Here is a 23894-nt window from a genome sequence, read left to right as displayed (position 1 = left end):
ACATCCACGTAAATACACTTCCCCCCTCTCATTTTCACATCAAGTTTACTTAATTGATATCATATTTTTTAAACAAATTATTTGTCATTCATTTGTTTATATGAAGAATGCCATCAAATATGAAGTATGTGTCAGGGTTTGCACCGGCACGAGTTACATCCAAGCCCCAAAACTCTGATTTGGGAGCTTTGAAGGGTGATAATGAGGTGTGGGCATAGCTTGGGTTTAATGGGACCGATTGGGTTTGGTGTGGGTAGTGGTAGAGATGGTGATGTTGATGAAAGGAAAGGAACAAAAATATGTTATTTCAGATCTTGTCTCATATATTATCTATGGTCATATCAATTAAAATATCAAATATTTATTATTATTATTATATATATTTCATTATTATTGATCCAGAATAACATATAAAATAGAATATAGAACATCATATTTTTATTAACAAGAAAGATGTAATAAAGTGGATGAAAACTTTTGTCTCCACTGTCTTTTAAAAAATAGATTTGAAACTTTGACTAATTTTATTTTTAAATATAAAGAAGGAAAAATTAAAAGCTAAATAAAATTACAAAAATAAAATGCTTATTTGCTTAAATAAATAGGGTAAAATAAGTTTTTATCCCTATTTTATAAATAGGGCAAAAAATTTAATTAGTTCTTAAAAAAAATTGGTTTATTTTGATCCTTAAAAATTTAAGATTTTATCACATATCCATGCATCTAAAATTTGTTCTTAAGTTATGAAGTGGTAGATGGTGCACCATGTTAGTGATGGCTATGTTACATCTAATCAGGCCAATGGATGACATATGTCATCAATATTGAAATTTTAATAAGAAATACATTAAAAATATGAATTAAAAACTATATTTAGTCTGAAAAATATTAGTAGATTTTAATGCTATTTGTTGTATTTTAATTTATAAAAACAAAATATTGTTATAGTTTTTCTATTTTTTATTATTTTAAAAACTACATGGATGACACATGTCATCAATTGACAACAACATAGTAAAACATTCCTAACTTATTGTCACCTACTTAGGAGCAGATTTTGGAGGAAGATGCAACTTGAATCAAACGAGTCCAAAAAAAATTTACAGCAGCCAATTACAAATTCTACCTCATTTACATGTGGCAAAAAAACTTATCTAAGCTAAATAAAAAAGTTAAAGTTAAAATGGTAAATGTTGAGTACTATTTAGGGGATGCGTTTGAGAGTAGATCGTTACGGTAAGAATAAATGTACTATTCTAAAATTGATGATAATCTCCTTAGGGTTTGTTTGTGGACTTATTTTTTTTTATAGAAAGAAGAGATAGAGAAAGTTTGATAGTCATCTTGCAAACGTATTTCGTATTTTATGACTCATAAGTCTTTATTTTTCCTCTATTGTTTTCCAAAACTAAATCAGAACAAAACCTTAAAGACGGTCATATTTTGGGAGAAAGCTCTCTCGGACCTTAGTGGTACTTTAAAAACAAAGAAAGAAAATAATATGTTATAACACATCTATTCTTTTAATTATAATAAATTACATTTTTGAATTTGAAATATAAAAAGAAACAAAAACTTCTCTCCCGGGTGTTATTAGAGATGATTCTTGTTTCATATATGAAATTTTAGGGAGGCAGTGGATCAAATCCAAACTTCAATATTTAACTTAGCTAATTCAAAAAAATTAAAAATTTGTAAAACGGATGGACTATTAATTTTATATCAATGCATAGCACATGACCCTTTTGATTTTGCAAGTGTAGTGACAAGTGTTTCCTTCCAAAATCTTCATTTTTTTCTTTAAAAAAACCCATTATTCCAAAATTGGAACCTCCCCCTCTATACCCAAATAAAAGAAGACCTAACACACTACTTTCAGATTATGTGTTAAATATCATATATAATTGTTCAACCAACTAAATGTACGGCAATAATTATTTTTTCTTTCCATAGGCTATTTACATTTGCACCAAGCAAGTACTCCAAACTAGTCTAAAATTTCCAAATCTATGTTACACTCTACTCAACATTGAACATATAGCCAATTGCAATGCACATGAACAAGTCTCTTATAGCTAAATATCTATGCCATGTGCTTCAACCAAATAATGTCTAAATAAATGGCCAACATGATTAAATTACCTGACAAATCTGACCAAAACTGCAAAGCATCTCATAATTGATTTCAATTTCATGATTCCATAGCTTATTAGAGACATTAATTTTCATAATGATAATAACTTTGTTTACTTTGATCTCGTAGTATATAAGTTTCAAGAAAGTAAGTTAAAATGAAAAGTTCTCACTTATAAACACTTTTGGCTCTTCTATTTGTAATATGAATTGGTGCATCTTTAGGGTTAATTAATCTCATGCTATATATACTCACCGTCATCACCGTCCCTTTTCTTTCTTTGATTCTTCCTTTTGTCAAGGAAAAATTAAAATAATGTTGCACGGGGTTGTTCCCAAAACTTCAATTAGCAAGAATGAGTTGTAATGTTCTTTACAAGTAGGTCAAAAATGTCACTTTGAGCTGGAATATGCATGCAACTATTAATTGATTAATTAACTCACTTTTACATAGTTCTATAATGATCAAAAGGATAGGAAATAATAGATAAAATGACATGTTTGGATATAGGGCTCACCCTTCAAGGTATGTAGAGGGAGTATAATAAGTTAATAACCATTGGGTAGGACTTTGGGTAGGACTTTAGAGTGTATTTTGAATATGGTAGGTTTATTCAAGTATGAAGTCTCACATTAGATATACGTGGAATAGTGAAAGAATTTATAAGTAGGAAAGACTCATGAAACTAATATCTTAATGTTTTTGTTCAAGATGTGGTGTCTCACTTGTGATTCTTTACTCTTCCCATACTCATGTAACAATGGAACTCTTTGGTTGTTGGAGGCTCTCCGGTTGCAGTCTGGTCCAACAGACTATAATAATATATTTTTATAGTAAATACTCCTTTATGTTTTTCGATCTTATCACTTTAGTTAAAAACCTCAAAATGGTTCCAAAAAATTTAAATGTAAGTCAAATTAATTCTTTTTTGGGACAAATTAGTTTCTATTAGATGTTGTCAAATATACTAAAAAAGACTAATTTGATCGTCATTTAAAAAAATTGGGGTTTTCAAATTTTGAGGAACCAAATTGGCAAAGTTAAAAAACATAAGAGATTGAATATTTACTCTATATATAATTTTTTTGATGTTTTTCACCATTTGGTTGTAGAGGAAATTTTCCTTAGATATACAAAATGCTCAGAATTTTCTATAATTAACATAGACTAGTTATTTCTTCATGTGGATAGGGGGAGCCACTAGCACTGCCATGAAGCATGTGATAGAAGATTAATGCTTAGTGAGTAGTATTGGAAATACTACTTTTAACTGAAAAATTGGAGCTGTGCCTTTGTTTGACTTTGTTCCCTTTAAATGTAAGTTGTCAAATTTGGTCTACGGCCTAGTCATTAGGCTTGGACTAGCTTAATTTTCTGCCCAAAGTTCTTGGCAATGCCACCAAAAAACATAGGCTTTAGTTCAGCAGCATTTGTTCACTTTCATCCCTTGTAAGTTCAATTCAAAACATAAAATGCTATGTCCGTACTATGTACTACTAGTAAAATATTTAAAAAATATATGTAGAATATTTTTTAGGTAAAATTCAACTTTCATTGAATCTTCAAAAGATTGGCATATAGTAACCATGCATGGATAAGTCATGAGGAGATGAACCACTTAAAAAACTCAAAAGGTTTGAACTAGATAAAGAAATTACATACTATATGAGTTGGTCGATCACAATTATAGTAATCCAAAAATTGGATCGTAACAACTAATTTCTATTGATATTATTTGATATGAAATGTAATATGTACAACATCTAATTCTTGGATTCATTAATATACAAAAAATTGCCCATGGAACATGACTTCATCAGGTTATTCTATGATAGAATTCATTCAATTCATCAATTTACAAAGAAAAAAAGTTGCTCTGATTAAGTTATATTTGCTATTATTGAGAATGCTTGAAATATGTTATTGTATTAGTCCCATATTATCTAGTATTGAAATAGAGTAGAGTAACCAATGTTATATATTGGACTCAAGTCCCTTGTTATAATGTGCACCAGATATAAGCACCAAATAGAAACACCCCATGGATAGGTGGGCTCATGGGTGTGCTAGGGTTTGTAATTTTTATTCTCTAATAATATCTTGGTAGTCGCTCAGCGCTCCCGGGGACGTAGGTACAATTGGTCGAACCCCGTTAACAAATTTTCTTGTTTCTTCTCTTCTAATTACTCTATGACTTTATTTGATTACTTGTGGCCAATGATGCACAACGATCCTTCCGCTGCACCAACAATTGGTATCAGAGCCAATTGGTAGTTGGCTCTTAACCCAGACGTCAGATAATGGCTAAAGAGGATGAAGACGCGATGGTAGACAAGGTGCGTTAAAGGTAATGGCAAAGATAGAGTAGATGAGTTGAAGGAGAAGGAAACATGGCAGAACTGTAGTGTGGGGGATGTATGTGTTGATCCAGAACCCCATAAGTTCATGTATTGGGTTAGGATCAAGGTGGAGATGGAGACAGAGGCATTGAGTTAGATGTTGACAATATCTCTCTAGATGTTGAGAGAATGTTCTCATTAGAGATGAGAAAGAGAATATTGTAATGGCGTGTGTGAGACGTCATAGTGAAAGATATTAATTGTTAGCATATCCACAAAAGCACAAGGGCGATGGCTGACTTTGATGTAGGGTGTGACATGAGCATTATCTTTGATGCAAGTTGTAACAAGAGCATTGGTAGAGATGCAGAGGTGTGACATGGGCATTGGCTTGGATGTGACACGGATATTAATTAGCATTGACGTGGAGTGTGTGCTGTGAGTATACTCCTTATGGTGGAGTATGATAGTTCTTTTGAACTAGGATTGTCGGAGTAGACAATGGTAATAGCGGTTCAGGCTTTCCAAGGAAGCTCCAAGATTTAGTTTGACTGAGGATTGAAGAGGACGATTGTTGGTGAACTTTTGTGTAGAGGTTCCAATATATCGAAAGACTTATTAGCAATAGGTGGCTAGGCAGCGTGTTCCATTTGATGGCGGTACGAGAAGCTGCACTACAAGTTTGGAGAGCTAGGCTCTTGGTAACATCGTCAAGGATACTCAGAAGGTTTATGTTGAAGGGAGCAAACTCTTATGTGAAGAATTGTTAAAGAGAATTAGACATCAAGCAAGGTGGAGCTGGATATTCGTTAAGGTGGAGATTCTTGTGTAGAGTTCCAAAAGGAGCGGAATATTCGTCTATTTCAATCAAGGTGGAGATTGTTGGGAATGCTTGAAATATGTTATTGTATTAGTCCCACATTATCTAGTATTGAAATAGAGTAGAGTAACCAATGTTATATATTGGACTCAAGTCCCTTGTTATAATGTGCATCAGATATAAGCATCAAATAGAAACACTCCATGGACAGGTGGGCACATGAGTGTGCTAGAGTTTGTAATCCTTATTCTTTAATAATATCTTTGTTGCCGTTCAGCACTCCCGGGGACGTAGGCACAATTGGCCGAACCCCGTTAACAAATTTTCTTGTTTCTTCTCCTCTAATTACTTTATGCATTTATTTGATTACTTGTGGTCAACGTTGCGCAAAGATCGCTTCCGCTGTACCAACAGCTACTATTTGATAATGGTTCATTAAAAAAATGAACAATATAATGATCTATCCAAAAATTTAAGTGTGATTATTTTTTGATTCATTAAATTCTCCAAAAGTAAAGAATAAAATATTTCATCTTACCAGGAGATAACTTATCTCATGAAATCCATTAACTATTTGATATGTATCTTTTTTTAATAATAAATTTTAAAATGAATACTTCTTGAAATAAGGGAAATAATACACATGTCAAACGTTGAATAAATGTAAGAATATGAGTTATCTCATGATATGAGGTATACATTAATTTCTTAAAAATAATGTTTACTTCCCCTGTAACCTAGAATAAGAATGGAAAAATCACTCGGAGGTAAATTATATGATACAAAAATGTACATAGCGTGTGAGGTATGCAAGGTTTAGTTTGACCAGAACCTAGAAGATGAAGTCAATGATTGCATGAAATATGCAAGGAATGTCACTATTATGAAAATAATATTCTATACCTTTCTTTTTCATTTCTAACCATTTACCATTGACAGAAATGCTTTTGGACATTGCTTTCCTTTGCAAGGAGGAAACAAATAAAAACAAGACATGCTTTTCTCTCTCTTCAACATGTTTCCTCGTGTTGTTGAGTTGTAATTTACTATTACTATGTAATATATAAAACCAGGAACAAATAAATTAAGCTAAAATATTATTTTATTCTATATATTATTTTTAAATTTCAATTTGATAATCTAATTAAAAATGCATCAATTTAATCACTTATCTTTTTAATGTTTTTAAATTTTACTCTTTACATCGTAATACTGTTAAATTTTAGTAATTGTATATCAAATTGTTGTAAGAGACCAACAAAAGTTGGTTCAAATAGTATATGTTTGATTCTCCTTAAGCAAGGTTTCAGGTTCGAGTATTGTGGATGAAAAAAATGTTCATTGGGAGAGTTAGCCCCGCGTATCTGTGGATGTTCCCGATTCGGACAGGATTGCCTCCAGTGCGAGAATACACATATAAACCCAAAAAAAGTTTGTTGTTAGAGATCTCTTCCTAGTTATCAAAACATGCATTGATTTTCATTGGAATTTTAAAGTAATATAACGAGGAGGTGATATTATATTTCGATTTTTTAAAGATGAAAAAGATGGAGATAAGAGAGGAAAGGAGATGCAAAGAAAAATTGCAGAAAATATTTAATTTTATAACACTTAGTTTTGGATAGCAGAAATAAATCTCAACAAGAATTTGATATATTCTGATAAAATTCAAACACTATTATAATAAAAGAGTAAAAATGGGTAACATTGAAAGAAAGAAATAAAGTAGTAAATTAACATTTTTATTGTTGGAGGACTCAATTAAAACTAAAAATAAGATTAAAGTGGAAAAGAGTATTTTAGCAAATAAATTATTTGAAGTTAAAAGGTGGTTCTATATATTTGGGAAGATCATACTTTTATATTCTCAATCATATGCTTTGGGTATCTTAGCTCTGCTTACCTTAATCATTGATTTTTATTCTTATAAACAACTAAAAATATTCACATCTCATTTTTATTATGATGTTTATGCACAAAAAACATTTTATACATTATTGTTGAATTTCGTATCAAGCCCAATTTAACTTCTTAAGGGTATTGTGAGTTTGCTTGATTTTGTTCATTTTTTCTTTTGATTTTGATGAATGGTAGTAAGATTCTTGTATTTGTTTCATTACCGTAAGATTCTTTCGTTGATTGCAAACTTAAAAGAAGAAAAATGGATTATTATTAGGAGGTGCAAATAAGGAATAGATGTGATAAGAAGTTATTACTAAGAATATATTAGTCTAATAGTGTAAGACTTTGCTAAATCTCTATGATAACTAAAGGTCAAGAGTTTAATTTCTAGAAACAACATTTGTTAGGAGAGATAACCATACACTCTAAAAGTGATTAATTTCTTATTTAAAAGGGTAAGAATATACTCTTAGTAGTACAAGAGAAAGAAAGAAAAAATAGAAAGAGGAAGAGAATAATGTCAGCAATTTGAAAAGAATATATCCCCATGTGTACATGTATTTTGCACTTGTTATGCCTTGATTGCTTATTACATGTCTCCATGTTATGATGATCTGTAAAGGAATTCTTTAATTAATAATTAACTAATGTCATTTAATTTGCTGTTTTTTGTGCTAATCCAAAGTTATACGCGTTTTAATTAAGCTCTAATATCAAAATTCATTCCTAGACTTGTCTATCACATCAAATGCATCAATTTATTAGTTATAAAAAAAGAGACCGTTGCTTAATGTTATTATTAATGTTTAGCTGTGGAAACACATCTGATGTACCACAAAGTGTGGCCACTGTTTATGTTTAATTGAAAAAATATATTTAAATTAAAATTTTAATAGTTAATTATTTTTCTGACCAATCACAAGCAGTGACACATGAAGTATCACACTTTTTTGGGACAACAGATGTTTACCCTCCTAATATGTATACACTAACGATGTAAAAGTTTTTTACACCATCAATAAATTATTCACCATTAAATTTTAACTATTATTAACTCTTAAACCAAAGTAATATAAATTAATATAAATAATGTGCTGACAATGTAAAGAAGTTCACACTGCATAAATTTTAACTCTTCATATTATTGCAAAATGTGTTTTCCATAATAATGTATCCTATGACATTATGTCTTTGCATTAAATACCCTATTTTCATTGCCTAAAAATCCTTGCCGTGACCATTTATGCGATCATTAAGAGAACGACATTCAAATTAATTTATATTTTACAAATACTTATGACGTGCACTTCAACAACAATAATACATATGACGTGTTCTACTGACACGCATGTTAATAAATATTTATATCTCTAAAAGAAATAAGTATTGTTACAATAGAATAAGTATTTATTTATATATATATATATGAGGAGAGATCTGTTTACACGTATTTTAAGTTATAATAATATATTCAATCTCAATTATTCATCTTTTAAATCTAACGTACCAAATGGGTAAAACTTAAAAGTTATTTAAGATTTATTTTTTTCTCTCTCATCACTTATTGCACTCACTCATTTGGTCCATTAGATTTAGGAAAATGAATGACTAAGATTGAGCGTAGCTCAAGTTGGGTGTAAATGGATCTCTCCTATATATACTAGCGTGTTGATAGACACTGTCGTGCTTGCCAACCCGTTTTCATATCATTTATAATGTGTAGTTTGTATGTCATAAATGACAATATAATATTTTGTGTTAGATATTTGTCAGCTATAGTTGAATTTATTTGATATGTGTAATGTTCAATTTTTTAACATTCATATTCTACATTAAAAAACTGATAGATATAATGTAAGAAAGAAGAAATAGTTAATCAATTAATATGAAACATACATTGGGTGGAGATGAACATTAGGTTATATATATAGTATTTTTTGTAAAATTTAGAAAATAGTGAGGGCAAAATAGGAAGAACCACAAATTACATCATTATGGATGGTTATTTTGAGTTTTCACTTTATAAGTAGTATAGATATATATAAAATGTTAAGTGTTCAATTCCTGTGAGTGACACTTATTGGGAGGAACAATCATACACCCTGAAAAAGATTAATTCCTTACTAAAAATTATAAAAATAATAGTACCCAAAAAAAATTACTTCTTAAATGTTTTGGCGCATAAATAAGTACTTTAATTAGGAAAAATGGCATTAAATTCGTCATTTTTATGACTAAGAAAACCAGTACCTTAGATTGAAGACTAATTGGACAACATTTTTTTTGGTTATTAATTGGACAACATTTTATACTAATGAGATGAAATGATGATATTTTTATACTTGAAGGTCCATATTATTATTATTTTTTAGAAAAAAAAGTCTCTATTTTCTTTGAGTGTAATATTTATGTACTGAAAGTATAAATATTTATACACAATTAATATATTACCTACCATTCATTTATATTATTTTTATTTAAGAGTAAATAATGATTGAAAATGGATGATGAATAATGCAGTGACAATGTATAAAACTTTTACATTATTAGAGTATACATCATATTCTCATTTTCATTTCCATGTAGTAATGTAATTAGTTACATTGACTTTTTGCACTACTAATGATATTTCTTCACCTTTTATATACGAAACTAATCTCTTTCAAGATGTATGATTATCTCTTCTAATAAATGTTACTTTCAAGAATCAAATTCTTAATCGGTTGGTCATCATATGAATCTAGCAAGACCTTACATTACTAGACTACATACATTAATTTGAGTCATGATGATGTTAATATTAACATAAAGTATAAGCATAATCTCTTAAAGTCAAAGGAAAGACAAATGTAATTATTTGTCCAAATAGTACATGATCCTATTTATAATAAGAAAGAAAAAAGAACCGCACCTATAGATGATTCAGGTGAGCCTTGTAAAGGAATAATGAAGTGGGTACTTTAAAAAGTTACAGTGTTTATCACATAATGACACACCTTTACCTTTTAATTTGTCCCCAGACAACTAATCAAGTGCCCCTAAATCCCTATCTTTGTGACTTTGTTGTAATGTGAGTATTGAAATGTCAAAAGTAAAAACTATGTTGTTGAGTGGTAATCCAAGACACAATAATAATGCCTCACTAAACGGCAACATGCTTTGATAAGCACAACTATTTGAGGGACAATTTGTTGAAACACCAAAACTTTGGTTGGTTGGTTGGTTGGAAAACTATAGGGATGTTACTGTAAATAAACTTTAGTCATTCAAACAAATGTTACTTATATTTTTAGTTATTGAAACAACAAATGTAGAAGACAGTGCACTAAATCATTGAAACGAATGTCACTTATATTTAGTTATTCAAATTTAAAAATTAATAGACAAATTTGCAAATGATATCTTTGGGAATTTTATTCAAACATGAAACACGTTTGGTTCTAGTAGTTCTATTTATTATTTCTCTAAAAAATTCTTTAAGAAACAAAGAAGTTATTGCAATCCAAGCAAATAATAAGGAGTGGGTGGTTTATATATCGTTCCTTTGTGCAAGGTTTTGTTTTTGGATTTCATGTATAATTTAGTAGGAACTTACTTACTGGTATAATTTTATTTTTATTTCTTTAAAAATTAGTCAGTTACATTGTGAGACATAAATTATAGCTCAAACCCATATGTTATATTTTGATACTTTCACATTTTATTATTCCCCTGGAATTTTATATTATTTTTTTATATTCTTTTATTAGGTATTTTCACCACAAAAGTACAATATGATATCCTAAGTCACAATAGTTATGATAAAACTCTTGCTAAATAAATCTCTTCATGTAAACTTCTTTACATTCTGTTAATATATTTCCTTTATTGGATAAGTGTTTAAAAAAATAAAACATTTTTTTCATGAAAGGGAAAATAACCACAACCAAAGAAAAAACTACAGATCCCAAAGAAACTAACTCAATGTCCTACAGGAAAGGCAACCCAACACTAATCACTAGGGTCTCTATGGTTAAGCATTATGTAAATATGTCACCATAATGGTTAGCTTCTTATATTAAATATTTGTTTATATGTTTTTTTAATGAGAAATAAGAGAAAAGAAAAACGTTAAAATCATCTCATAATTATACTTTATATCTTCTTCAACAATTCTCAAATATTTACATAGAGAGGAATGTATGTAACCATATCACCAAAACTTATCTTAATCCAATTAACCAAGCAGGGAATAAACCATTCTTTAAAGCCAACAAATATGAGGTATTAACAACAAAAATAACCCAATTATCATGCTCATTTCTAACAAGACCTCCATAACCAACAAACTCACTATCAATGTGTAGCTACCATCAAAATTTAACTTCACATAGTAACCAAGAGATTTAGACCATGAAATCTCACTAACAGTGAGAACTAACTTTTAAATGTTATTGTTCAAGCACAACATATCATTCATTATATTATAAATCGAGTACATCAGTGTAAATATTTCGATTACCATTTCTCATCACAACAACAATCAAGCCTTTCTACAAAAGAAGCTTTTCATCACCATCAATACTACACATCATTGTTTGAGATCATTACTGAAAAAAGCTTGAATGATTAACAAAACTCACCCTCATCCAAACTTGAGAAGCATGTGGGCAACCACTTAAACAATACAAATGCATCTTCAATGCATATCTCACAACTTTGTCCTTCAACACCTTAACAAATGATCTTGCTATCAACAATGCTTACATAAAGAACATCTTAATAGTGAGGCCCCTAGCTTCCATGAGTCCTACCAAAAAAGAAGTTTCACCATTAAAAAATGTAATTTCAAAACCTTCCTTCGAACAATAAACTATACGACAAAAACTTGCCTTATTGAGCAAGCTCCTTTTCCAAGAAGATGTGCCAATATTTAGTTTTTTAAGTTAATGCATCAAATATATTGCAGTCTTCCTATGATTATAGGAAAATGACCTAGTTAAGCAACTAGCTCAAGAACATTTAAATACCACGTGAAGTTTTCAAAACTCTAAGAGCCTTCACATTTTATTATATAATTACGGATAAATGCAACTACAATTAAATTATGATTGCAATATCATTTCCACAACTCTAAAAAATGTAACATGAGTATCTCAATTGTAGATGAGAGTGAAAATATGAGAATAAATAGGCTAATGGACATATTTTTAATTTGGTTTATCTAACACTAAAAATTATATTATATTTGCTATACATGTTTATATTAAAATTTCACATAGAATAATAGTTGTATTTAAACAATCTAATAAATATTATTATGCTGGTTCAAAAATTAATTACATTCCATTGAAAAGTTAGTCATTTACCGAATTAATAACTTGAACTGAGAAGACATAATTAAGAGATTACCTTTTCATCCATCAAACATAAATCTGAAACGACATTAAATAGAAGCTAACAAAAATTTAGGAACGTGAACTGTTTTACCGGCAGAAATGGTAATAAAAAAGAAATGAGATAACCGTTTCACTTTGTCTTAGAAATTAAAAAAAAGAAAGAAAGGAAAGAAAAAGCTGATAAATATTTGTTTATCTTTCTCTCTCTAAAGAAAAACAAACACAGCATAGCACAGAAACATTGCTCCCTGGCCAAACCCCAACTTCACACACACCCAGCATAGGGCTCTGTTCCCAGATTAAACAATCCTTCCATCCAAACACTCTCTCTTTCTCTCTTTTCCTCTATTTGGATCTCACTCTCTTTCTTCTTTTCTTTTTCTTCTCTCTCAGATCTTTCTCTTCTCATGAATGCGTCGTCGTTTTGGTAATAAGAGGAAATGCCATCACCATCATCATCATCATCTTTTATTATTAATCAACAATAATGACCAAAACGACATTGCTGTACCAAGAAAACGACGACGATGATGACGAGTGTTTCTACGAATCACAAGACCGATTGCTCTCACTTTCTTCTTCGTGTTCTTGTTCAACTTCGAATTCCGATAACGATGACGAAACCAATGATAATTACAATTATGCCCCTCTCACTCTCAACAATTACGATGTTTGGATCTCTCAACCTTCTTCCATTTCCGAACGCCGTAACCGTCTCCTTCGCCATTTAGGTCTCGCCGGCGACGTTTCTCTCTCACGCGGTTACGCCGTTTCCGTCGACAATAATGCTGATATTTCAAGATCAGTTTCGTCCGATCAACTCACCCGTTGTCACCAACCGCCACCGCCGGAGACGGATTCCACCGCCGCCGACTCCTCCTCTGCAATGTTCAGGTCGAAATCCGACAGCGCTGTGGATCGCGAGAATTGTAATATTAAGCGTTGTTCTTGTTCCTCTTGTGGTTTGTGTTCTTCTTCCGCTTCGATTCTTTCTGTAAATAGCCGTGGTATTAATGGCGCTGCCGCCGGCGGTAATGGTTCACCGAATAAGCCTCCTTCCGGGAAGAATTTGAGGAAGGTGGATGAAATTCAAAGCGAATCGAGGAATTTGAGTGTGGATTTGAGTCATGATTTGGAAAATGTGGATGAGAATGAGAAGATGTTGGAGGAGGGAGAGGCGTGTACTATAAGAGATCTTGATAATGGGAAAGAGTTTGTGGTGAAGGAAGTGAGGGAAGATGGTTCGTGGAACAAGGTTAAGGAGGTTGGGACAGGGAAGCAATTGACCATGGAAGAGTTTGAGATGACGGTAGGCCATTCACCGATTGTTCAAGAATTGATGCGGCGCCAGCACGTGGAGGAAGGGAAAGAAGGTGGTTATAACGACAACAAGGACAATGTAGATTCAATTGTGAATGGAGGAGGAATAGGAGGGAGTGGAGGCAGTGTAAGTGGTGGTGGTTCTTTTAAATTGAAGAAGAAAGGGAATTGGTTGAAGAGTATAAGGAGTGTAGCGAGCTCGATGGCGGGGCATGGTAGAGAGAGGAGAAGCAGTGATGAGAGGGATACTTCATCGGAGAAGGGTGGGAGGAGGTCGAGTTCCGCAACCGATGATAGCCAAGATGCTGCATCATTTCATGGACCTGAGAGAGTGAGGGTTAGGCAGTATGGGAAGTCATGTAAAGACCTTACCGGAATTTATAAGACGCAGGAGATTCAGGCTCATAATGGATCTATATGGAGTATTAAGTTTAGTCTGGATGGTAAGTATCTTGCGAGTGCGGGTGAGGATTGCGTGATTCATGTGTGGCAGGTTGTGGAGTCTGAGAGGAAGGGGGAGTTGCTCATGGACAAACCCGAAGATGCGAATGTAAATATGTTGTTTGTCGTCAATGGGTCACCGGATACAACAACCTTGCTGTCCCCTATGAAGGACAACAACCCAGAAAAGAAGAGAAAGGGGAGGTCATCCTTTAGCAGAAAATCATTGAGTTTGGACCAATTAGTGGTGTCGGACACTGTTTTTGCTCTCACAGAAAAACCCGTTTGCTCCTTTCAAGGCCATCTCCATGATGTGCTTGACCTCTCCTGGTCCAAGTCTCAGGTTAGATACTATTTTAAGATAGGCATCATATTGTTCTGTAATTTTAAGAGTGTGTTCAACTCTAAGTAGCATGGACATGGATATGAAAACCGGCACTAGTTTGCATTATGACAAAGTTTCTTAGAACCAGACAACCATAATGGCAGGATAAAAGTAAACAATAAAGTGATGGAATCATTAGATAAATACAGTTAAAGTTGTTATTGGTTCTATTACATTGCCATGTTTACGGTGCTAGAGTTTGAGCGAACTTTCTGCTGTGTTTTTAACTTAACGATACCGGATTCATTCTGTAATGGATTTAGATAGTTCAGTTTTCAATTGGCTGAATAGGCATCAAGGGACAAATATGGATTTTAAAATTGCATTATAACAAATATGGTTTATCATTGGCACTTGTTCAATCTGATTTGTCACATGTAAAGGGCTCAAAACGTGAATTTCACTTTTTTCCTTCTGTACCAAAAAGAAAAATTGCATTATAATGCATTTACTGTTAAGAATATCTGTGATGTATAATGTGTACTTGTGTAGTTAACACAACAATAGTTATGTTAGGGTTTTCTGGTAATGTTGTTGAAGATATCTGTGTACAGCGCACAAGCTATTAGACTATTGCTAGCTTCAATAACTCCAGTTTTATTCGAGTTATTGTAGTCTTAAATATATATTGTAGTAATAAGTAGTTAAAGTTCTATCCCCATGAGAAGGTTTCTGCATCCTTTTCTTTTCTCCCTACTCCTAGAAAAATGAAATTTAAGTTTAAAAACTTGAGTTTAATGGGTCTACATTGATTTATTGTAGTCCTTCCTTCAAAAGGAACTTAGAAATGATATATTTAGAGAGGCAACTTATAAACAATGAGATGACAGTGTCCGTTATGATTTCTTTATACTTAATGGCTACTTTGATAGTAAAATACTCTATGGATATATACAATTTCCCCAGCAAAGACTTTACTGAACCATAGAGGTAGCAGTAGAGATAGTTGGCTTGGCTATAAGAAAATGGGAACCAAAATTTGCTACTTGAACGACAGAAAGAATGTGTTCAGGTCAGTAACTTCCTTAGGATGCTATGATTGTAATTAGGAGTGTCTATTAGATGGTTTGTTTATGTCTTGTGATGAATGGTTGAGATTTTATCTTGAAAAGTGGATTTGTGTTTAACTCATTTTTTAGTTAGCCTAACTTCCCCGTATTATATGCAAAAAGAGCAAAGCATGCCTAAACAAATTGGCACTTCATATCCCGATTTGAGTCATACCTTATAGATTCAGTAACACTAATGCGGCAATGATGAGCACCTTTCTGAGTGACTATGATTTGAAAAACCAATTTTATTGAAAGATACTATTGCAAGCTGGGAAGATGTATTTAAAAAGCTACAATGGGGCTTTTACCTATTTATTGAGTTAGAGATTTTCTTGATTAGTGTCTGCTGAATAGTATTTATAATTCAAATATTGTCATAAAGCAGTACAGTGTGTTCTAGAAGTATAAATTTAAGTTATTGTGTTTTTACATAATCCTTGTAATATTTTATTTTCCCCTTTGTTCAGCACCTGCTCTCATCTTCAATGGACAAAACAGTGCGGCTGTGGCATTTGTCTAGCAAGTCTTGTTTAAAAATATTTTCACACAGTGACTATGGTGAGTAATTTAGTTATTACATCTAGCAATGCTCTCATCTTTGCTCTCAATTAATCTGAGTAGATGTCATAACATATATTGACCACTCATATGGGCATGTGATATTTGATTAAATGGCAGAGCATTCCTACACTTTTGTTTGTTTATATTGAAGTATCTTCTGGCTCTTCCGAACTGGAAATTGAATTTGATTCCCATTCCATGTTATACCTATCCAATTTAATTCAAGATACACCTTGTCTTTGAGGATAGGTTGACCACAGTTACACAGGCACAGTTATACCAAAATATTTGCATTTGCCTCATATAGGATTGATTGTCTACAGTTCTTTAAAATCTAATAGGGTAGTTAAATTTAGCGATGAAAGCAGTTCTCTTTCCCTTGACCTGTTTTTGTTCTTTGCTAATGATACCTCTTGCTTCAATCTGTTTTCTGCCTGGCACAGTAACTTGCATCCAGTTTAATCCTGTTGATGATAGATACTTCATTAGCGGATCTTTGGATGCTAAGGTTCGCATATGGAGCGTTCCTGATCGACAAGTTGTTGATTGGATTGATCTGCATGAGATGGTCACTGCTGCTTGTTATACACCTGATGGTCAGGTTGGTCCAAGGTTAATATGCATCTATATGACCAATCGGAAATTAAATTTTAATTTGCAATTCAGTTAAATCTTCTGATTTCTGCAGGGTGCACTAGTTGGTTCGTACAAGGGTAGCTGCCATTTATATAATACATCTGGTACTGTCACTGAGATTTTTTTTTATTTCTGTGTCTATCCATATATACTCAATTCTGTTTATTGCTGTGCCACTGATTATCATTTTTTATCTATTTATTCAGAAAATAAGTTGCAACAGAAAAGTCAGATCAATCTGCAGAACAAGAAAAAGAAATCGCATCAGAAGAAAATTACTGGTTTCCAGGTAATGTAATGGATTACTGCTGTAACTTAGCTCCCTTTTTTTGGTGTGTACCGATCCAAAATTTTACTTTGGTTAATAAGTTTAAATGCTAATGTTTGTTTTCCTAACTGGATGATATGAACAGTTTGCCCAGGGAAGTTCATCAGAAGTACTTATCACATCTGCTGATTCACGAATTCGGGTTGTTGATGGTGTTGATCTTGTCCATAAGTTTAAAGGTGTGCAGAAACCAGTTATATTTATATACTTGAATTTTATTAAAAAATATGATATAACAAGTTTGGCCTGGTGATTTCTTTTCATCTAGATCAAATTTGTTGTGGCTAATTCTCTGCTCAAAGCAAAACTCGAATCTTTTTTGCCTTAAGTACATGGATATTTATCTTTCTACTGGGAGTCAAAGATGTATTGCAAATTTATTTCAATAGATATAAACAAGGAAAACAAATTGGTCTTGCTAGCTCAGCAACTTTGCTCAGATGGCAACAGTCTTCAGTATATCTATTTCCACCCTGAGGACTGTTTGTGTGTACACTAATGCAAGTTTTTTCTTTGCAGGATTTCGAAATGCAACTAGCCCGATTTCAGCTTCCCTCGCAGCAAGCGGAAAATATATTGTCTCAGCAAGTGAGGATTCCCATGTATACATCTGGAAAAATGAAGCAGATTGCAGACCCAACAGAAGCAAAGGTGTCACCGTCACTCATTCATATGAACATTTTCACTGTAAAGATGTTTCGGTGGCCATTCCCTGGCCTGGTACGGGTGATACATGGGACATGCATGCTACACTTTCTGTAGAGCAATCTGAGCTCGATCACAACGCTGATGAGGCCTCATCGGCAAATCATCCTCCTACCCCTGTAGAGGAAAACTTTGGTACGGAAGGTTTGCGATCCTCATCAGCTTACAACAGTAGTCCGTGTCACGGGACCATTGCAGGTGCAACAAACAGTTACTTTTTCGATAGAATTTCGGCAACATGGCCAGAGGAAAAACTTCTTCTAGCTGCGAGGAACCGAAGCAGCCCTCGTGTCAGTGTGGATTTCCCAAATGGGGTAAGTCAAAACATGTCAGCCTGGGGTATGGTGATTGTAACTGCTGGCCTTCGAGGTGAAATTAAAACTTTCCAAAATTTTGGATTACCGCTTCGGATATAGAGTTGATCGAAAAATGCGTGCCTATGAGCATGGCAGAGAATGAGTTGATCAACTCGGAAGGCAGAGTAGACTTCACTTTCTCCATTTGTTGGCTAAAAACATGTACAGAGAAATGGGTGAGATTTGTAATATTAGCGGGGTTCAATTTCTTTCCTTGTTCTTGTGCTTGTTGAATGAAGAAAGGCACTGAAGGAAAAGGAGGGAAAAACATCAAACAAAAAAGAAAGAAAAAAAGAACACGTGAAGTTTAGAAACCGATGGATTTTATGTAATCAGAAAATGTAGAGTAACGTGAGCATGGGAAAAGCAAAAGCTATTCAAATTAGAAACTTATGATTCTTTTACTCTTGTTGTCTTTGATTTGTCATGGAATTCAATTCAATATCTTGTCCTGCTGAATCAAATTCAATGAAAGGGCATGCCATTTTTCACTCTAGAAGAATACCATGAGATAAAGCAACTTTTAAAAATTATCTAGATAACTTTCAAAATTATCTAATCTAATCTGGCAAAGCACTTGGACAATGAAGAACTTGCATTTCAAGGCATTAATGTAAGAATCTGATATATATATATAGATGTTGTAAAGAATGATAATTGAAAATGAATGGTATATTATGTAATGACATAAAAAAAATTATGTTGGCGGTGCTTATATCTTTTTCTTTTGTAATACGAACAGTTTTTTATAAAAAGAACATTTGTTAATGTTAAAAACTGGGTTTTGTGTGTGCATTGTTTAGGACTTGTGAATTCAGTATTTTTTGGAACTTACTCAAATAGCCCATAAGTAAGCCCTTTCTCTGTCACATATACAACTTGCTCAAGATTTTTGCATGGCATTCATTACATGTATAAAATCATCTGTGTTTTTATCCAACTATTCAAGTTTTTGGAGACTTGGTTATTGAGATGGTATCAACTATCAAAGGCTTTATGACCAAGTCTCATTAGTTCGCACTGTTCCAATTCTTTCAATGTCAAACACTCTCAAAGCTGATTTCAGCTCTTCTGCATTGAGGTGCAAGGTATCTGAAACATAAGCTTTGGTTTTGCTTCATTTTAGTACTTGGCCAAAACACTAGTATATTATAGTATCTTCTTTTGCACCACTAGGATTCAGAATCCATCAGCCTCTCATTATATCATCATTACACTTGTTGAAAATGGTTTCTTTTATCTTATTATTTCATCAATTCCAAGGCTTTAAATTGCAGTTACAATCAAAGTTTTGGAAACTCCTAAAACTTGCAATTGTGACTTGCAATGCAATTTTAGTATAACAAAAAAATACATACTGACTTAATATCTTGTGGATAAGATGGGGAAGATTCTTGAAAGGAACGCTTGAATATAGTATGGTCTTAAAAATATTATCCTTCTTATACAGCTCCCTTATCCTATCCTCTAGATTCTTTATAGTATTCTAGTGCATCTGTTTTGCAGCATTTTCATAAACTTCATATATTTATTGTCCCTTTCTTCTTCTATTCTTTATAGTAAAACTGCAATTATTTTAATTGACATTGAAATTTGGAAGTTAAAACTAATGCAGGCCAAATGCATCTATTATGCTAATGATTTTTATTTATACTTTCATCAAATTTTAATATGCCATTAATTTAGCGCAGTAATGTTTGTTAGTCCTTGTTCAGTTTAATAGGGCCTATTTAGTGTTGAGAAGTAAGTCTCACATCGTTTGATTCATTCTCTTATGCAGGAATACGTGTTGTACTACTTCTCTCATTATCAATTGGTTTCGAGATGAAACTTTCACATGGTATAAGAGCGAGAGTCCAACTTCTTTCTAATTGTATGAGAAAAAAAATGTCCTTTAGTCATAGATCAAAATTAACCCTTCACTTAGTAATCTCACATCATCTACCTCTACTTCTCTTAATGAAATATTTAACGCTTAGCACATCAAGGAAATGTAACAGAGAAGTTGCTGACTGAAATTATGTAAATGTCTCAGTCACAAGCACCATGGTTAACAATTAACATTACATGACTCCATGTCTAATAAAGCACTTCAATATTTATAATAGTTCACACCAAAGGAAAGAGGAAAAGAGTTACAACTAGAAAATAAAACAAATTCATGAGGGTAGGAGGAAAAGGTGGGAAAGTTTCATAATGCATGGTATTTTTTGACATTAGCATAAGGTTTTATTTACATAAGTTACATTTAAGCTAATGTTGTTCCCATTCCATCCAATTGGATTGGCTTCCAACTCTAGGAATGCTGTTGACTCTTGCAAACTTATCAACCTTGAAGTAGGCCCCACACATGGCCCCTTCACTATCTACCCTTGGCATTGCCTTCAACTTGTTCATTGGATGCTCAAAGCTCATTAGACCTCCTTCACTATGAAACATACACCCTGCAATCCAATACCAACATGTCATGGATCTTAGATCAATATATTTAAGGTCTGTTTGTGAGTTGGATATTGGAAATTGAAAACGGGAAAAGAAATGTTTGAGAGCTATAAAATACACTTGTGAGATGGCTCTGAAGCCTTCTCTTTCGCTATCTTTGCCTCAGAAACCCAACTGGCAAACGGATTCTTAGTCTATGACTTTTCCTTCTAAAAGATTATGTTTTTATTATCCCACTGAAAAGTCTTAATAGCCTCTAAATTGATATAAGTTAACTATTTTTTTGTTTTATAAACAATTCCGTATCCGGATAACATAAGGGGCGTGATCTAATCTAGATTCGAGTCGGACAAGGTCATAATGATGGTCAAACTTGTATTCCAAGAATATTAAACTCGAAATCTTTGATTAAGCTAGAACATGCTCACAGATTTAGATGTAGTTTCATCAATTTGAAAGCTTTTTATAGATAATATACAAATCCATGATGGGCTAAAATTTTACCAATTGGAAAAGGAGCAAAGGATTTTGCACAACCCTCTTTTATGACTTCCAAATCATCAGAGATAACCACAGATCCATCAGCTGCAATACCCCAATACAACTTCACTCCACCATCAGAACCCTTCAAAACCATAATCAACATCATCATTAACTTGAATATTTAAAGATGGTCAAAACAAAACAAAACACAATAGAATATGTAACTATGTTGTCTATGAAAAAGTGTTACAAACAACATGGTAGGTTTTAACAATTAGAATACCAGTGCTGCAAAGACACTTCCAACTTTGCTATCATAGACAACAAAGGCAAAGCTTCCATCAAGATCCTTAACAACTTGATCAGCTGGGTATGGACCGCGATCACGAAGAGTCTTATAAGCTTCAATCACTAACATGGCTTCATCAGTACCCTTTGTTAAACCATATTGCTTGTTGAGTAAGGATAGATTGTTCAAACTCCCCAAGAAGAAGCAATATATGTCATCAACCCCACAAAACAACCTGCAAAATTGAGAAGCCAGAGTGAGATTTCTTCACTACCATTATTAATTGAACAACTGCTTCAGTCAATTTTTTTATGGATTAAAGTGGTAGAGATAACTCATTTAAGAAATTACAATCATGCCACAACATTTTCACATAAAAAATTGGATTTGTTTACTTCTGTATGAGAGTTGAATTTTGGAGGAGAATGAAAGGCTTGAGAGTCATCAAATACATTGTTGAGATGGCTCAGAAGTCTTCCAATTTCATTCATTCTCCTTCAAAACTCAACTTGCAAAAGACCTTTAGCATTCTCTAAAAGGTGAACCTCGGCACAAGCTTGTCTTAGACATGAAGATCACGAGTTCAAATCCTGAAAACAGTCTTTATGCTCATGGCTCTTGCCTAAAAGTAGAGCATCATACATTGAACCGTTTTTTTCGCATTTTTTTCTCAATCTTCATACATACTATTTGTAGCTATAAGGCAATCCTAGTACACCATACTCTCAGCCACCTAGTGGATCCATGTGAGCAACCTAACCATAAAAGCATAAACACTATTCCAAGATTTATAAACATGAATTCATACTCATATGTATACTATTTGTGCTTGAAACAAAACAAAAACAGGAAAGTATTGATATTTATTGAAAAGAAGGAGAAAAACCTTTGATGAATGGAGAAAGGCTTATGATGAGGTGGTACATAAGCCATAACAGCAGCATGACCAAAGCTCATAGAGCAACTATTATTTGGATGATGGGAAAGGAAATCTCTTAGAGTTTCTTCAGGAACTTTTGGCTTTTTGGAACCTTTGTAAGAGGCAGGACTATTTAGCTCTTCAGGTGGATGAGCAAAAGCCTTGTGGAAAATGGCCAACATTTTTATTCTACACCAATCTTCTTAGGCCTCACAAACTTGTGATGTATAAGGAAGAACTATAATTGGATTTAAGTATTCAAGTTGAAATGAATGCAGGGATTGTTATCAAGGGTCATAGGTATATTTATATGGTGATATGGAATATTAAGAATCTATCGTTGGAGTGTGAGGACAAACATATCTAGACACAAATCGTGTCTCAAATTATGTTTCGGGTCAATAAAAATATATCATGTCAATTAAATAAATTAATTTTTTATTATTTTTTTTAAATTTTTGTTTCAATATCATTTGTTCAATACATGATTTTGGACAACATTTAAGACATAGGATCATTTTCTGAACAAAAAGAGACGAAGGGTGGTTAAGGTGGCAGTGTCCTCGAGTTGTGGGAGTGGGCGTCCCAGTTAGATGGATAAGTATCAACTTTTGGATGTGTTCTCTTTTTTTTCTTCCTGTCAAATTCTCGGGTAATTGTAGTCAAGATTTTTATGGAATGTGTATTATATTCATCATGATATTAAGAAGATTTTACAAGCAAATATATTAAGGCTATACTTTATTGATATCATTAAAATATTTTAGGTTCGTTTTAGGATGTATTTAGGGGGAGATTCATATAATAATAAGGTTGGTGTTTAGATATTATGAAGTGAAATCTTAGAAAAATAGTGTCTTCTCATCTTACGGAGTAGGGTTGCATACATCTACATTATCTGGTCTCAATAAATAAGAGCATTGTGCATTGATCATTTTTTACTTTATTGAAATTAAAATGTTAAAAGCTCTATTTTTATTTTGAGTATTTTATAAGTTTTGTTTACTATAGTTATTAATAAAATCTAAGTGTTTGCTCCTATTACAATATAGTTTAAATATCTAACAAAATGTTGATCTAGTGGGGTTAAAAAGACTATAAGATTGAGGATTTGATTCTTGTGAATGGTACTTGTTATGAGAAACAAAACATATATCCAAAAAAAGATTAGTTTCTTATCGATAAAGTAAGGAATACTCTTAATAATATAAAAATATATAGTTTAAATATGAGACAAGTAAAGTAATGATAATATAGACAAAAAAAATTGTTACTATTGTAATACATAAACATTTATTACTTTTCTATGTTATAAAAATACTTAAGTTTTTGGCCCATGTAATTGGTAGCTAAATCCACCTTATTTGCGATTACCATGGGACATTGGGAACAGTTTCCCTTGTT

General features: G+C 32.6%; 2 protein-coding genes across 3 annotated transcripts; one reads left to right on the top strand and one right to left on the bottom strand.

Annotated features, from left to right (window-relative positions):
- On the top strand, window positions 12755-18846 carry LOC109348160 (WD repeat-containing protein 44-like). Of its 2 annotated transcripts, XM_019588418.1 has the most exons (7): window positions 12756-14677; window positions 16239-16329; window positions 16776-16933; window positions 17021-17072; window positions 17175-17257; window positions 17382-17475; window positions 17816-18846. In XM_019588418.1, exons 1-7 carry the CDS (start codon window positions 13061-13063, stop codon window positions 18415-18417), a joined length of 2697 nt encoding a protein of 898 aa, XP_019443963.1. In that variant the 5' UTR covers window positions 12756-13060; the 3' UTR covers window positions 18418-18846. The 2 variants fall into 2 exon arrangements, with proteins under 2 accessions (XP_019443962.1, XP_019443963.1); XM_019588417.1 differs by having other exon boundaries at window positions 12755-14677; window positions 17021-17257.
- Window positions 20376-22785, bottom strand: LOC109348159 (stem-specific protein TSJT1). The gene is made up of 4 exons (XM_019588416.1): window positions 22458-22785; window positions 21566-21806; window positions 21304-21424; window positions 20376-20801 (listed from the first exon to the last, which is right to left on the bottom strand). Exons 1-4 carry the CDS (start codon window positions 22670-22672, stop codon window positions 20611-20613), a joined length of 768 nt encoding a protein of 255 aa, XP_019443961.1. The 5' UTR covers window positions 22673-22785; the 3' UTR covers window positions 20376-20610.

This window comes from Lupinus angustifolius, chromosome LG05 (assembly GCF_001865875.1).
Source record: "Lupinus angustifolius cultivar Tanjil chromosome LG05, LupAngTanjil_v1.0, whole genome shotgun sequence".
Classification (NCBI taxonomy): Eukaryota; Viridiplantae; Streptophyta; class Magnoliopsida; order Fabales; family Fabaceae; genus Lupinus; species Lupinus angustifolius.
This window is presented reverse-complemented; position numbering and strand designations above follow the sequence as displayed.